The sequence below is a fragment of the Chionomys nivalis genome, chromosome 9, assembly GCF_950005125.1.
Source record: "Chionomys nivalis chromosome 9, mChiNiv1.1, whole genome shotgun sequence".
NCBI lineage: Eukaryota > Metazoa > Chordata > Mammalia > Rodentia > Cricetidae > Chionomys > Chionomys nivalis.
Genome location: NC_080094.1, coordinates 5,132,333 through 5,149,946, shown reverse-complemented (window position 1 = coordinate 5,149,946; position 17,614 = coordinate 5,132,333). Strand labels below are relative to the sequence as shown.

At 44.0% G+C, this 17,614-nt stretch overlaps 1 protein-coding gene across 1 annotated transcript; it reads right to left on the bottom strand.

Annotated features, from left to right (window-relative positions):
* Window positions 1-3,378: 3,378 nt before the first annotated feature.
* LOC130881684 (60S ribosomal protein L7a-like) lies at window positions 3,379-4,185 on the bottom strand. The gene has a single exon (XM_057781393.1). The coding sequence runs from the start codon at window positions 4,177-4,179 to the stop codon at window positions 3,379-3,381; it is 801 nt and encodes a 266-aa protein (XP_057637376.1). The 5' UTR covers window positions 4,180-4,185.
* Window positions 4,186-17,614: the final 13,429 nt, after the last annotated feature.

Genomic DNA, 17,614 nt, shown 5'->3' with positions numbered 1-17,614 from the left:
TGGTGAAAAGGTTGGTGTATCTGTGGTGTCTGGTGCAGGGTTGGTGTATCTTTGGTGTCTAATGGAAGGTGTGTGTATCTGGTTTCTGATGGAAGGTTGGTGTATCTGTGTGTTGTATCTATAGTGCCTTCTGGAAGGTTGGTATATCTATGTTGTGTCAGGAAGTATGTTGGTGTATTAGTAGTGTATACCAGTATATTGGTGTGTCTCTGGTGGTGTCTGGTAGAAGGTTGATATTCTGTGTTTTATGCTAGAAAGGTTGTGGGTATATGGAGTTTCTGGTTGAAGACCAGTATATCTGTGTGATGTCTGGTAGTAAGATGGTGTGTCTCTGTAGTTTCTGGTGTGAGGTTGGCATATTTTTGGTGTCTAATGGAAGGTGGGTTTATCTGGTTACTGGTGGACCCTTGGTGTATCTGTTCTGTATGGTAGTATGTTGGTTTATCTCTGGTGATGTCTGGTAAAAGGTTGATATATCTGGTGGAAAGAATGGTGTATTTGTAGTGTCTAGTTGAAGGCTGATGTATCTGTGTGGTTTCAGGAACGTATTACCTGATAGTGTATCTCTGTGATTTCTGATGGAATGTTGGTGTATCTGTTGTGTCTCATGAAAAGTTGGTATAACAATAGTGGTGTCTGGTGGAAGGTTGGTGTATCTGTTGTGGTGCCTGGTAGAAGATTGGTGTATCTGTATAGTGTCTGGTGGAAGATTGATAAATCTGTTTGGTATCTGGAAGTATGTTGGTGTATCTCTGGTGGTGTCTGGTAGAAGGTGATACACCTCTGTGTGTCTGGTGGAATAGTTGGTATATATGTGGTTTCTGGTTGAAGGTTGGTGTGTCTGTGTGGTGTTGGTAGTAAGATGGTGTGTCTCTGTGGTTTCTGGTGGAAGATTGGTGTATGTGGTATCCGGTGGAAAGTTTGTGTACCTGTTGTTTCTCATAGAAGGCTGGTGAAAGACTGGTATACCTTTGGTTACTGTGATGTTTGGTGGAAAGTTAGTGTATCTGTAGCGTCTGATAGTATGTTGGTGTATCTGTGTGGTGTCTGGTGGGAGGTTGGTATGGTTTCTCATGGAAGGTTGATGTATCTGGTTTCTGGTGGAATGTTGGTATGGTTTCTAGTGGAAGTTGGTGTTTCTGTGATATCTGGTAGTGTGTTGTATCTATAATGTATGGTAGTATGTTGGCATATCTCCGATGTCATCTGGTAGAAGGTTGATGTATCTTTGTTCTGTCTGTTGAAAAGGTTAGTATATCTTTGTGTGGTGTGGTAATATGATGGTTTGCATCTGTGGTGTCTGATACAAGATTGGTGTATCTGGTTTCTAGGGGAAGGTTAGTGTATCTGTGGCGGTGTCTGGTAGAAGCTAGATGTATCTGTTTGGTGTCTGGTGAAAGGTTGGTGTATCTGTGATATCTGGTAGTATGTTGGTGTATCTGTGGTGTATGGTAGTATATTGGTGTATGCTGGTGGTGTCTGGTAGAAGGTGGTTATAACTGTGTGGTGTCTGGTTGAAGGTTGGTGTATCTGTGGTAGAGTTTGGTGGAAGGCTGGTATATTTGTGTAATGTCTGGTGGAAAACTGGTGAATCTGTGGCAATAATGAAATTTTTGTGCATCTGGTTTCTGGTAGAAGGTCGGTATGTCTGTGGTGTCTGGGAGTATGTTGCTGTATCTGCAGTGGTATCTTGTAGAAGTTTGTTGAGTCTATATTGTTTGGTACTATATTGGTGTATCAGTGGTGTCTGGTAGTATGTTGGTATATCTGTTTGCTGTCTGGTGGAAGTTTGGTGTATCTGTGTGGTGTCTGAAAGCTGATGTGTCGGAGTCTGGTACTGTCTGGTGGAAGGTTGCTGTATCAGTGATGTCTTGTAGAAGCTTTGTGTATCTTAAGTGGTGTCTGGTGGAAGGCTGATGTATATCAGTGGTTTCTAGTAGAAGGTTGGTGTATCTGGTGTCTGGTATGAGATTACTGTGTCTCTGGTTTCTGGTCATATGTTGATGTATCTGTTGTTTATGGTAATATGGTGGTGTACCTGTGTTGTGTCTGGTGAAAGGCTGTTGTATCTATGTGGTGTATGGTAATACATTGTTGCATCTGTGTAGTGTCTGCTTGAAGGTCAGTGTTTCTTTAAGTTTGTGCTAGGTGGAGTCTTTACTGCTGTGATGGGACACTATGACCACGGTTCAGTCCATTATCATGACAGAGAACATGGTGGCATGCAAGCAGATGTGGTACTGGGGTTGAGTCCTTACATCTCAGGAACAGGAAGTCAACTGAAAGTCACACTGAGGGAAGCATGAGCAAAAGAGATCTCAAAGCCTACCCCTACAGTGACATACTTCCTCCAACAAGGGCATAAATCCTAATAGTGCCAATCCCTTTGGGGGGGTCATTTCCTTTCAAACCACCACATCCCACTCCTTGGCCCTCAAAGCTTATAGCCATATTGTAATACAAAAAAAGGCATTTAGTCCAACTCCAAAGTCCCCATCGTCTATAATAGGCTCAAACTTGTTTAAAAGTTCAACGTCTCTTGTGAGGCACATGTCAATCTTTTAACTGTCATCCCCCTGTGAAAATCAAAATCAAAAAACAGATTACATACTTCCAACATATAATGGCAGAGGATATGTATATCCATTACAAAACACATGGAACGGAGCAACATGAGGTACTGGGTAAAAGCAACTGGGTAAAAGCAACTGGGTAAAAGCAAGACCAAAATTCAGCTGAGCAAACTCTAAACTCTGCATCTCCATGTCTGATGTCAAAGCACTCTTCAGATCTCCAACTCTTCAGCTTTGTTGACTGTAACACACTTCTTTCTCTTTGGCTGGTTCTACTCCCTGTTAGCAGCTTTCCTTGGCAGGGATCCTATGACTCTGGCATCTCTAATATCTTGGGTTCTCCAAAGCAATCTAGGCTTCAAGAATTTCACAGCTCCACTCAGTGACCTCTCTACTAGGCCTCCATTGAGGGACACCCTGACACATGCCTTGCCTCGGTGGCTTTCTTTGGATGAGATGTAGCAAGTCTTTCTCTGGCCCACCAGTCAGCACCCTAATAATGACACAGAGACTTATTATTAATTATGAAAGCTCTGCCTTAGCTTAGACTTCTAACTAGCTCTTTTAGCTTAAATTAACCCATTTATATCATTATGTTCTGTCACATGGTGTTACCTCTCTCCTATCTTGTACCTCCTTTTTCCTCCCTGCATCTCCTTGCATCTCCTACATGCCTGGAATCTTCCTGCTCTTCCTTTCTCTGCCCAGAAATCCTGCTTATACCTCCTACCTAACTATTGGTCATCCACCTTTTTTTTTTGAAGTTTTATAATTATATTTATGTACAGAAAACTCAGAAGTACATTTAACCCAGTTTAGTGGCGAGTTCTTTGGACTTTGCCTTTTCCAGCTTGGCAATTCGAGCCACAGATTTAGGACCCAGGACGTTGCCTCCCCAGTGGCAGCGGATCTCATCGTATCTGTTGTTGTAATTGGTCCTAATAGCTTCCACCAGCTTGGCCAGAGCACCCTTGTCTTCTGAGTTAACCTGTGTGAAGGCAACAGTGGTGCACGTCTTCCTGTGGACCAGCCGTCCCAGCCTGGCCTTTCCCTTGATGATGCAGTACAGGACCCCCATCTTGCGACAGAGGGCAGGCAGGAAGACCACCAGCTCAATGGGGTCTACGTCGTGGGCAATCACCACCAGCTGAGCCTTCTTGTTCTCTACCAAAGTGGTGACTGTATTGATGCCCGCTCGAAGGACAGGTGGTCTCTTAGTTGGGACATCCCCTTTGCCGGCAGCTTTCTTCTCAGCACGGGCCAGCAGCCTCTGCTTCTTTTCCTGCTTGGTCTCTGGCCTGTACTTGTGGGCAAGTTTAAGCAACTGGGTAGCTGTTTGCCGGTCCAGGGCCTGGGTGAACTGGTTAATGGCAGGAGGAACTTTGAGGCGCTTATAGAGGATGGCCCTCTGCCGCTGCAGCCTGATGTAGCGGGGCCATTTGACGAAGCGTGTGAAATCTCTCTTGGGCTGGATGTCCTGCCCAATGCCGAAGTTCTTAGGCCTCTTCTCAAACAAAGGATTCACCACCTTCTTCGCCTCCTGCTTCTTCACGAAGGCGGGGGCCAGGGCCACCTTCTTCCCCTTGGCCTTCTTTCCCTTGGGCATCTTGCCGGGCTGGAGAAGAGAGGATCCAGCTTTTTATTACACCAGTCACAGCAATGTTTTCACACAGTATACAAATATCCCACATTTCCCCCTTTTGTCTAAATAAAAAGGAAATATTTTTAACTCTAATATGTTAAAATTATGTACAATAAAAACAATTATCAATTAATAATTACTTTCACAATGTCTAGTCTCTCTGTATTTGGCAAGTTCAGAGAAAATATTCCATTAGTTTTATACCTAATTTACTTTGTATCCTAACTACAGAAAACCATAACTATAACTATCTAATCTTCAACCCCATCAGAGACCCTAGAAGGCCAAAAGTATAGAAATGACAGTTGGCTTCCTGGACAGTCACCAAAAGTTTCTCTGCAACATTAGAGACTTTATTTATTTATTTATTTATTTATTTATTTATTTATTATCCTACCTTGTCTTGGCATGGAGGCAAAGTCCATAAACCATTTATTTTATCCTTAATTCTAAAGCCAGAACCACATGGCTGAAGCTGCCAAATTCTGCTGCTTCCTGGGACTGAAACATGGCCCCCTTGTTCAATTGATGTGGGAGTGTCATATCAATCTGTTGATTTCATTGGTTAAGTAATAAAGAAACTGCTTGGCCCTCATAGGTTAAAACATAGGTGGGTGGAGTAAACAGAATAGAATGCTGGGAGGAAGAGGAAGTGAGCTGAGATGCAGGGCAGCTCCTCTCAGAGACAGACGCCATGCCCATGTGCTCCAGAGCAGATGCGATGAAGCTCCTACCCAGGATGGACGTAGGCTAGAATCTTCCTGGTAAGCGCACCTTGGAGTGCTACACACATGAATAGAAATGGGCCAAGCAGTGTTTAAAAGAATACAGTTTGTGTGTCATTATTTTGGGGCATAAGCTAGCCAGGCGACCATGAGCTGGGGCGGCGGGAACACAGCCCACAGCTCCTACTACATTCAATTACATCTTTCTGTCTCTCACTTTCCTAAACTGGGCTGTCCTGAAACTTGCTCTGCAGACCAAGCTGGCCTCTGCCTCCTGAGTGCTGGAATTAAGGGTGTGCCCCACAACACCTGGCTCTAAGCTTTTCTTTAGTTTCATTCTACAAGTAGGAAACTTAGCTGAGTGGGATCTTGCCTAGAGGTCACCACTCCCTTTATTTCATTTCTTTTTTACTTTTTTGGGGGGTGGGGTGGGGAGGGTTTAAGGCAGGGTTTCGCTGTGTAGCCCTGGCTGTTCTGGCACTCAGTAGACCAGGCTGGTCTGAAATTCACAGAGATCCACCTGCCTCTGCCTCCTGAGTGCTGGGATTAAAGGTGTGCACCATCACCACCCAGCTCCTTTATTCTATTTCTTAATCTGTTTATCTCCTTGAACACACAGAGGAGTTAGTTTCGGTCTACTTCCTGGTATTCTTTTTCTCCTCAAAATTTACATTTTGTAATTTACCCTGTTTAGCTTGCTGTTTTTCATTATAAATCTTCCTTAGAGTTACCATTAATAACTACCCATTAGAATCTATACTAGACTTTTGAAATTTCTTCTGCCAGTGAAATTAATCAAAAATCTTCACTTTAGCCTCAGGTAGACTCTTTGGACGAGGGCAAAGGTATCCATTTTTTCACCAAAATATCACAAGAAAGATCTCTAGGCAACATACTAAAATTTGTCACCTCTGAAACCTCTTGAGTGAGGCCCCCATAGTTCAAATAAATAACTCTTAGCATCATTGTCCCTCATGCTCCTACCAGTACGTCCCAGTAAGCAATGCTTAAAGCATTCTTCTGCTTTTCAAACCCAAAGTACCAAAATCCAAACTCCCAAACAAACACACGGGCAAGCCTATGTCAGCAATACCCTAGGCCCTGGCACCAAATTCTGTGTGACAACAGCAGCCATTATAACTCTTATAAAGAGAACATTTAATTAAGAGGACTCACGGTTTCAGAGGTCAAGTCCAGTATCACAACAGGGAGAATGGTGGCCTGCAGGCAAATGTGCTGGAGCATCTTAATAGGAAGGCTACAGGAAACCAACTGAAAGACACACTGAGGGAAGTTTGAGCAAAGGAGACCTCAGAGCCCACCCACAGTGACGTACTTCATCCAACAAGGCCACACCTCCTAATAGTACCACCCTCTTTAGGGGCTGGCCATTTTCTTCAAACCACCACAATGGGGATGTATCTGGTTTATGGTAGTGTCTGGTGGAAAGGTAGTGTATCTGAGGGATCTGGTAGTATGTCAGTGTATCTGTGTTGTGCCTGGTTGAAGGTTTGAACATCTATGTGCTGTTGGTTGAAGGTTGGTGTAGCAGTGGTTTCTAGTGGAAAGTCAGTGTCTCTGTGTGGTGTCTGGTAGTATCTTGATGTACGTAGTTGTCTGGTAGAAGGCTGGTGTATCTGTGGTAGTGTTTGGTGGTCGAAAGTTGATATATCGCAGTAATGTCTGGTGGAAGGCTAGTGTACCTGTGGTATTCATGGATTTTTGGTTTATCTTTGTTTCCTGGAGCAAGACTGGTTTGTCTGAGTGTCTGGGAGTGTGTTGCTATATCTATAGTGGTGAATTGTAGAAGTTGTTGAATCTGAGTTGTGTCTGGTACTATATTGGTATATCTGTGGTGTCTGTTGGAATTTTGGTGATTTGTGTTATGTGGCGAAGAGTTGGTGTATCTGTGGTGTCAGGTAGTATGTTGGTGTATCTGTGTGGTGTCTGGTGGAAGGTTAGTGTGTCTGTAGTGCCTGGAGGAAGTTGAACTTTCTGTAATATCTGGTAGTATGTTGGTGTATCTGCCTGGTGTCTATGTAAGGTTGGTATATCAGTGGTATCTTGTACTATGCTGATGCATTTGTGATTTATAATAATATGTTGTATCTGTGCCTAGAAGTTTGGTATATATGTGGTGTCTGCTGGAAAATTAGTATATCTGTGGTATTGGGTAGAAAGTTGTGTATCTGATTTCTGGGAAAAGTTTGATGTATCTGTGTGCTGGTGCATGGTTGGCATATTTGTGATGCCTAATGGAAGGCTGGTGCATGGTTGGCATATTTGTGATGCCTAATGGAAGGCTGGTGCACCTGTGGTTTCTGGTGGAAGGCTGACGTATCTGTGTGGTATCTTGTGGAAGGGTGGTATGTTTTTTGGTAGAAGGTTTCACTATTAGAGGTATCTCATGGAGTTTGCTATATCTGTGGTTATGTTGTTCGAAGGTTGGTGTGTCTGTGTGGTGTCTGGTGGAAGGTTCATGTGTCTGTCATGTCTGGTAGTATGTTGGTGTGTCTGTGGTGTCTGATGGAGTTTTAGTATATATGTGGTATCTGATAGCATGTTGTTTTATCTGTTTTATTGGGTGTAATATTGGTGTATCTTTGATGTCTGATGGAAGGTTGGTGTGTCCGTGGTGGTGTCTGGTAGAATGTTGCTGTATCTGTGGTATGTGATAGTGTGTTGTGTCTGTGTAGTATCTGGAGGAAAGTTGGTGTATCTATATGGTGTCTGGCAGGAAGTTGGTGTGTCTGGTTTCTGGTGGAAGTCTGATATATCTATAGTTTCTGGTGTGCGGTTGGTTTATCTGTGGTATCTAGTAGTATGTTGGTGTGTCTGATCTGATGTAAGGTTGGCATATCTCTAGTATCTTGTATGTTGACATATCTCCGGTTTATGGTAGTATGTTAGTGTGTCTTATCTGTGTGGCATCTGGTGGAAGGCTGGTGTATCTGTGGTGTCTGGTGGAAAGCTGGTGTATCTGGGGTGTGTTGTAGAAAATTGGTGGATCTGTGCTGTCTGGTATCTGTGCTGTTCGTGTATCTGTAGTGTTTGGTGGAAGGTTGGTGTATCTCTGGTGCCTGGCACTATGTTGCTGTATCTGTGTGGTGTCTGGTGGATGGTTCATGTGTATGTGGTGTCTTGTGTGTCTTGGTATTTCTGTATGTATGACAAGCTCAATAGAGGCCTGGGTCTCAGTAGTTTTCCCTAAGGCAATACCTGGTTGCAAGAAAGACCACAAACTGAGACTACCCAGGCACCACTCAGGAACAGACCATCCAAAGGAAATTCCTAATGTTCCAACCTGCCAGCCCATACCCATCGCTTTTCACCAAGACACCCCTAGACAAATGCCAGCCAATCAGGGGTCCTAAACCTTAGAAATCCTTGACCCCCGCCTTTGCTACTATACAAACCCAACTCTGAGCTCGGGTTCTCCGGTCACTCCAATACATTGGACATATGGAGAAACCAGGTTTGCAAACTTGTGTAAGGATAAAGGCTCTTTGCTTTTACATATAGGATTAGGTCTCTTGGGTGGTTTTGGGGGATTCTCTGTGATCTGGGCATGATATCTGGGATTTCCCCCAACCAAGCTACCAGGAACACCACCCTAAAGAGTCTTCATTTGACCAGTGTGTTTTCTGTGTAGACAGGCAGGTCGCGCTGCAAAACAATTTGAGGCTGTCATCTTCTGCCAGTTTTGCCTCCAGGCGCCAGGAGGGGTCTGTATTGTTTTGTGTGTTGTTTTGTCTTCTTCTGTATGTCCTCTTTCTGATTTACAAGATTGACAATGGGACAGACTCAAGGCAGGACTTCTTTGACTTTGATATTGGATCACTTACAGGACTTTAGAGACAGGGCCATAAGCATAGGGCTGTATTTTCCTAAAAGGGATAAGACAGACAACCTCTACCCACCTTAAACATTTCAAGGAAAGGAGTCAGCCTTGGCCTGGGGGGGGGGGGGCACAACGTGGGCAGGTTTGCCATACAAGCACCAGGCTGCGGGGCAGCATGCTTGTATGGATGGGTGGATTGTTGTTACAATGTAGCAAGGCTGCCAGCCACAGTCATATGGGCAGATGTGCCCCTGCAGGATTTCAAACACTGAACCGAGTATCTGGGATTAATTGCTGTGGCTGGAGAAGGTAACTATCTTTTTCCCCCAATCTGCATAACCACCCTGCCCCCTCCCATGCTGATAGATGGGTTCCCTCGACCTGCCCTGGAGGCTGCAGGGCCTCAATTTCTAGCCAAACCTGGCCAAGGTTTGGCTCCACAGACCAAGGGCAATGAGTCACAGTCGCTGGCTATAGGTGTTAAGCTGCGGTGGCCATGTTGTGGCCGTGCTGTGACACTATAGCCAGACTTCCCTCCACCAGAGCTGCTTTGGTCATTCAGATCCAGTGTGTTATAAATATCTGTCATCATTTAAAGGGGATGGTTACAAATTATTATTGTTTAGAGTATGGAAAAAACTATTGCTGGTCTCTCAAATGTTTTACGCTGGTGCAGGATTTTATGTGATACAAATTTAAAGTTATTTTTGTTTTAGTATATGAATGTTTCTGTTCTTGTCTAAAATATTATAGCCATATAATATATTATATACTACTGAGGGAAACCACAAGAAAGACTTTGATAAGAGTTTTTATGTTGTCTGGAAAGCGAGGGAGAAAACAGGAGACTGAAAGAACGAAGAGAGGGAACCAGATTAAAGCTATATAAAAAGTTATAGAAGACCAGAAGGGGATTCTCATACCTACAAATACTGAATATGCTTGTTTTGCTGAAAAGTTTGTCTATCTAAGTTTTCTTGTGAGCATGGAGCTGACAGAAATGGTTTGGATATGTTTGCTGTCTCTGCCACCCATCACTGCTGTGGCCACATTTACGGGCCTGACCTCAGAATTTATCACTGAGCTCTAGTTACTGTATGTGGATTAGCAGAAATTCAGGTGACTCTTCGGTATAGATGATGTTAAAACTGTTTTATGCTGTTCTTTATTGAAAAGCTGGCTCTAGAGTTGGATTATGACTCTTCCTTTGCTAGACCCAGGCTTATTTAAAAGTTTCCTCTGTCACTCTGTCAGTCTGAGCCCCCAACACAATGACTAGGAGGAGAAAACAAAACAGAACAGTCACATTCTGTAGCTTTAAATTTATAAGTTTATTTTGTTAGATAGGGTCAAAAATCTGTTAAAATTAAAGTAAAACTAGTTAAAAGTTAATTAGTAACACTGGGAATTGATAACTTAAAATCTATGCATAGGTAATTTTAAAGAAACCATAAGGCATGATTCCATTTTAAATTCTGGATTGCCATTTTCCTAGATAGAATTTTTTTTTGTTTTTTTGTTTTTGTTTTTGTTTTTTCGAGACAGGGTTTCTCTGTAGTTTTGGAGCCTGTCCTGGAACTAGCTCTTGTAGACCAGGCTGGTCTCGAACTCACAGAGATCCACCTGCCTCTGCCTCCCAAGTGCTGGGATTAAAGGCGTGCGCCACCACCGCCCGGCTCCTAGATAGAGTTTTAAAAAAATGGATGCTGCATGGACTCACCACCATCTTGATTAAAGGTGACTTCGTTGAGTGGGCCTAAAAAGGAGGTAACAACAGATCTCTAAGGTGGTTTGCATTGGGATGGATTTCTGCATGGTGACTCATGTCATGTTCTAAAAAACAAGGTTTAAATATATATATGATTTAAGGTATTAGCCGGGCGATGGTGGCGCACGCCTTTAATCCCAGCACTCGGGAGGCAGAGGCAGGCGGATCTCTGTGAGTTCGAGACCAGCCTGGTCTACAGAGCTAGTTCCAGGACAGGCTCCAAAGCCACAGAGAAACCCTGTCTCGAAAAACCAAAAAAAAAAAAAAATATATATATATATATGATTTAAAGTATTAAAGCTGCACCTCAATGTTTTTATGCTCAAAAATGCACCTTGCTCTGCTAGCTAGGACTTTGATAATTTAAGAGTCACCCAGGTGATAATGGTTATAAAGACCTAAAGGGATCATAGCAACAGCTGAGGTTTACAAATGTATGGCAGGACTAGAGTCCTAAAGAATGTGCAGTTGCAAGAATGGACCTAACAGCTTTAGAAATGCCAGTGCCAGGTGATTGTCACCAGAAGTACCAGCTACAGTGAAATAGAGCAGGCTGAGATCTAAAAGACAGGCTGTGTGGCCGGGCGGTGGTGGCGCACGCCTTTAATCCCAGCACTCGGGAGGCAGAAGCAGGCGGATCTCTGGGAGTTCGAGGCCAGCCTGGTCTACAAGAGCTAGTTCCAGGACAGGCTCCAAAACCACAGAGAAACCCTGTCTCGGGAAAAAAAAAAAAAAAAAAAAGACAGGCTGTGTAAGTGCCGTCGAAGATGGAGCTAAAGAGGCACTTTATTTTTGATATTGCAGGAAGACATTTAAGAGATTTTAATTTTTTTTTTTTCAAGACAGGGTTTCTCTGTAGCTTTGGAGCCTCTCCTGGAACTAGCTCTTGTAGACCAGGCTGGCCTTGAACTTACAAAGATCCACCTGCCTCTGCTTCCTGAGTACTGGGATTAAAGGCGTGCGCCACCTCCACCCGGCCTTGTTTATTATGTATAAGAGATTTTAAATTTTTTTAAGAACAGTTAGAACTATGGGACATTAGTGCTTATAAAATGTTTTGTATTGTTAATGTTTAGACTTAATAAAAGGCTAAAAATTAGGGACAGATCCACAAGCACAAAATGCTAACCAGAAACTGGATGTTCATTTCTTGTGATGCAGAAGACAATGACCTAGGCAGTTTGATAGAGGGCTTGGAACAGCATCCAAGCTGATGGGTCTCAATCCTTTGAGAATTGTATAGGAGTAGCCTAGGACCACTTGCATGTCAGATGTTTGAATTGAGATTCACAACATAGGCAAAACTGCAATTGTAAAATAACATGGGAAAAATTTTGTAATGGGATAGCACTATTACATGGGAAACTATATTAAAAAGTCATAGCATTAAAAATATTAATTAATGGTTTAAAATGTGTTTCCTTGTTCAGGGTCTATTCAGGCTTAAAAACGTATGTTTAGCCTCCTTGTCTTTGTTGGGCTTAAGCTATTCGGATAAACTGAGTCATAAATTTTTGTATCGCTACTAAGAGGAACTTCAATTGAAAAATTGTTTTCTAAGGCTCATACTTAACAGAGATAAACCTACAAAGTCCTTTTCCCAAGGTCAGGCATTGGGTAAAGCTCCCATTCCCTCAGGTTGCTTGGAGAAAGTTCTTACTCCCTAAAAAGGATGCTACCCTCCTTATCTCTGGCAAAAGGGAACTGTGGCTCTTCCCTAACGAAGGCTGTGGTGCCTTCGTACTTGTCAAGACTAATGCTAGCCCCTAGGCTCCCTCCAGTTCCCATTTCACCCTGGGACCTTCCCTTGCCTTCCCAGGAGACAGCGTTAACAGCTGGATACAAACTCGTTCTCTTTTACCCTCAGAATGACTCTTTATTAGCTTCAGTTCAAAATCATTACTTTCTTTTAAGGCTAAACTTGACAGGATGTAAAGTTTTAGTCTTATGAAAGCTGCTAACTTATTATAGACTGTTAGGAAATAGAAGTTAGTCGGTCATCCTTAAAGTACTGATATATTTAGTTACAGGAATAAGCCTTATTTAGTCCCCTGGATATATTTTCAATGTCAAACTTAGAATAAGTAATGAGAAACAAAATTTGTCTAATCAGACATACCTAGGCAGCCCTCATACTTCAGAGATCTGCAGAATATGGCATTTGAGATAATGATTAAGAAGCGTATTATGTTAGATAGAGACTCGGAGATCCTAGCAGTGACCCAGTGGCTCCACAGAAGATTATGGGACACCATGATGTCTCCACCTGGATTATGATGACGCTAACCACTGGGTGAGATGCCCCAGTGCAACACCAGCTGCCAGGACCCGGTCCAGACTGTGGACAAACAGCAGGACCTTGGAGAATTGATTGCACCACTTTTGCATGGTGCTCCTCCACAGAGGTGGAAAAAAATATCACCTTATAAGCCTGGGTAAGACTATAAGACTGCTGTTCTGGATACTTCTGCCTCCAATGCTATGGAGACAGACCTGGGTATGATTAACTGTATATGGAGACAGACCTGGGTATGATTAACTGTATATGGACTCTGATCCCTGTCATTTTTAATAGATTCAGAAGCTGCTTGGTCTGTACTCAGGTATAATTTATTTATCCTTCTGGGATCTCTGATAGTATTGATGGCTAGGCCAGCTGTAATGTTGTCAGTTTAGCAGCAAAAGGTATCTAGAGCCTTCCAAAAAGCTATAGCCAGCTTGTTAGTTTAATATATATATCAAGCCTTGCTTTTTATAAAGCTACGAGGTCTCTTGATTAAGGAAAAAAATGTTTTAAGATATATAAAGCTCTGAGGATATAAAAGTTCATAAGCTTTGAGGGTCTGAAAAGTGATTTACAATGTAAATAAAGGTTAAGATATGGAAAATGTTTCTGATTTCTTTCCCCTTCTATGGTATAGTTCTGGTAAGCTGATAGAGCAATGACTACTTACTGTTTGGGTCACAAGCTCAAGATTTTAGATTTATTCTGGTTGCCATTGTAGTGTGAACTTGAAGATGTTTCTCATCAGGCCAGAGGCATCTCTGTCCAATCCATACATGGTTCTGTGGACAGCAGAAAAATGTACATGCTTCTAACCAGAATCTGTAGTTTCTTCTAGGACTCAAAGGTAGGAGTCTGTTCTTCTGTTTACAGATACCTGATATCTGCTCTTTTTCTACAATATGGATTTTAGTATGGGCCCAAAAGTTTCAAATGTATTATTTTTCTTTAAGTACATAAATTTTAACTTCTGTTCCTAGTTTAAACTTATCTCAATAGGTTTCCACTTGGCTGGCAGACACATCTAATCAGTTGCTGACTACAGCCCTGGACTTCCTTAAAGCAGATGTGGACCAGTCCAGCTGATGTGAATGCTCCCTGTCTCTTCTACAGAGCCTGTGAACCAGGTGCTTCTGATGAGTGCCCTATTGCCTGAGTTCCCTCCTTACCTTTGGCTACCTTTGGGCCCTAATGACAATGCCCCAGTGTCAGTTGAGGTACTTGGAGAAAGGAACACGCCATCCCATGCTCCCTGCCCAGAATAGGTTGAAATGCTGAGACAAGGGGGAACTCCTTGGCATGGGGAACAAAATGACTACCTATAGTGCCCATTGATAGACCAGAAAACCAGGCCCAGAGTTGTCAATTAATGGATTTATTAGCTAAAATGATCCTACAATAAAAAGACACTTTGGTTCTTCTTGCAGAACCACAGAACCGAAGAGGACTTCCAGGATTATCATTACATGTGATTGTACTGAAAAGACCAGAGCTACAGGGCCCGGTAGGCTGGCCACTGCCCTGGAAAAATCTGTTAGCTAATGGTTCTTAGGTCCCAATACTATCTTCTTAAGCCTATGAGCAATCATGGGTCCTGTCATTGGTACTTGTGAAGGGGGAAATGTAGGTCCCAGCCATGACAAGCTCAATAGAGGCCTGGGTCTCAGTAGTTTTCCCTAAGGCAATACCTGGTTGCAAGAAAGACCACAAATTGAGACTACCCAGGCACCACCCAGGAACAGACCATCCAAAGGAAATTCCTAATGTTCCAACCACTGTAAATAGGATCACCTGCCAGCACACACCCATCGCTTTTCACCAGGAACCCCCTAGACAAATGCCAGCCAATCAGGGGTCCTAAACCTTAGAAATCCTTGTCCCCCGCCTTTGCTACTATACAAACCCAACTCTAACTGAGCTCGGGTTCTCCGGTCACTCCAATACATTGGACATATGGAGAAACCAGGTTTGCAAACTTGTGTAAGGATAAAGGCTCTTTGCTTTTACATACAGGACTCGGTCTTCTGGTTGGTTTGGGGGTACTCTGTTGGCTCCATGATCTGGGCATAACGTGTAGTGTCTGATGGAAGGTCTGTTTTCTGGTGGGAGGGTGGTGTGTCTGTGGTGTCTGGTGGAAGTTTTGGTGCATGGTCGATGTATCTGTTGTATCTGGTAGTGTGTTAGCGTAGCTGTATGGTGTCTGGTGGGTAGTTGTCTGTGTCGTCTTGTGGAATATTGCTCTATCTTTGCTGTCTGGTAGAATGTTGGCCTAGCTGTGCGGTGTCAGGTAGACGATTGGTGTATCTGTGGTGTCTGGTGAAAGGCTGGGTGTCTGTGGTCAGGTAGAAGGTTGATGTATTAACCAGGAGTAAACACACAGGGAGTATCTCTGTCCTTATGCCGTTGTGTTGAGAGTTCCCTATTACTCAAGTGACTGTTATTCAGGGTGGGTGACTGGCTTTGTTTTCATTTGTAAAATACAAACATCTTCAGGAGATGACACAATGTGTCCAGCCCAAACTGTGGTGTGCTGTGTACATCCCAGAAACATTTCTGCCATGGCGTGTGTGTGTGTGTGTGTGTGTGTGTGTGTGTGCGTGTGTGTGTTGATCTGTTTCTCTGTGTGTGTCTGCCCGTCTGTGTTTGCTTGCACAGGTACATACAGAGGCAAAAGGTCTGCATTGAATGTTTTCCTACACTGTTCCCTGGTTTAGGTTTTGAGAGTGGGTCTCTCACCAAACCTGCAGCTCACCAATTGGTGAAAGTAACTGGCCAACCAATCACAGAGATCCTCTTGTTCCCACCTTCCCTGCATTGAGATTGCAGGCACATTCTGTGTCCTTTACACGGGTGCCAGGGATCAACCATGAGTCATCACGCCTGCAGAGCAGCCGCTTCACTGGTGGAGCATCTCCCCAACCCTTGTTTTTCTGGCCACAGAATTCTTTTGTCTTTGTCATTTTTGATGTGGACTGCACACAGCCGTGTGGGTGTACTGTTGGGTCTGGCCTTGAGTCAGAATAGCACAAAGCACTTCGTTCACTCCTGCCTACATCCCTGTAGACTCCTTGCCAGCAGATCCTTGCCATGTGTCCGTTCTGTACCCATAGGCATCGAGCCGCTCCCAGGCTTTTGCTATTGTGAATATACCTTGACAAAAAGTCCTGGTTGTTTGGTTTGTTGGTGCTCATTTTGGTTTTGACTTAAGACAGGCCGTCACTCTAGCCCTGAGTGTCATGAAATTCTCTGTAGTTCTGGCTGACCTGGAGTGCACAGAGAGCCACCCACCTCTGCACGCTGGAATGACGGCTCTGAGCCCCCACCCCGCTGTGACCCGCATTCTGTGGTCTACACATCACACTGCTCTTGGGCATATCCTCGGGGTGTCATCCTGTCTCCTAAGAGGCATGTGGTATTTGTACACAGTTTTTTGCTCTTTATTTTATTAGATGCACTTTTCTAAGATGGGCCCCTCCGTAGAACCCACTAGCGGCACAGGAGAGTTTTCCACTGCTCAGTCTCCCCGGTTACAGACTACAAGTCCATCCCCAGCTGCCAGCAGCAGTCATTTCTGGGGAGAGAGGTTGATTGACAACTGCTACTTTGTGAATAATTCTGTACTTGTTCAAGCTCCTGCTGTATGCATAATCTTCCTTATTTTCTAACAAGCAGTGGAAGGAGAGAACCCGTTCCTAGAAGATGACTTCTGACACCGCGGGTGTGCCCGCCCTACTCACGTAACAGCGCCTTTGTAAGAAATCGGGTCTGTCGTTTGTGTCGCTGCCCTGCCCACTGCTCGCTGTGCAGTGGACTGAACAAACTTGTTTTCTTTCTGTTCTGGTCTAAAGAACAAATCCTCACCAGTTTGCCGGATCCTCATGGCACTCTGCAGGCTTCAAAGCGCTTACACAGCCTCTGAAGACACAGAGAAAACAAAACTTAAAAAAAAAAAAAAAAAACCTCCTGCCTTCAGAACGTTAATGAAAATCAATCGATGCACAGAAAGTGTGGCTGACTGGTTTCTTCCAGCGCACGAAGCCCTGGGTGCCGCACACCTGGAGGTGCTGCACACCTAGGACCTCACCACCCACAGGAATTGGAATCAAGAAGATAGGGAGTTCCACAGCTGCTTGGCTGGAGGCACATACGTTTAATCCCAGCACCTGGAAAGAAGAGGCACACAGAGCTCTGAATTTGGGGCTAGCCTAGTCTACATAGAGAATTGCAGGCCAGCCAGGGCTACATAATAAGACCCTGTCTCAAAATGCAAACAGACACCAAGCAAGCGGTAGTGGCACGTGCCTTTAATCCCAGCACTTAGGAGGCAGAGGCAGGAGGATCCCTGTGAGTTTGAGGCCAGCCGGGCCTACAGAGTGAGTTCCAGGACAGCCAGGGCTGTTGCACGGAGAAACCCTGTCTCGAAAAACCAAAAAATGAAAAGAAAAAAAAAAAAGCAAAACCATGGGGCTGGGAAGACAGCTCGGTTAAGCACAAGGACCTGAGTGTGCTCCCCAGAGCCCACTTGAAGTTCCATGTGGCGGTCTATGCTTGCGATCCTATGTTAGGGAGGCAGAGACAGGCAGATCCCCGCAGTGTAGCTTACAGTCTAGGCCAGTGGACAAAACTTCTGTCCAAACAACAGAAAACAAACCAGACACCCAAGGTCATGTTTGGACCTGCACACACGCATGCATGCACCCACCCATGTACACGCATGCACCCACATGCTCACATGCAGCTGCTCGCACACACTAAAAGTGTTTGCTGTTTCACTTTAAGGT

Bases quoted from the DNA above. Each gene is read 5' to 3' on its own strand.
- LOC130881684 (XM_057781393.1), bottom strand. From the start codon at position 4,179: ATGCCCAAGGGAAAGAAGGCCAAGGGGAAGAAGGTGGCCCTGGCCCCC.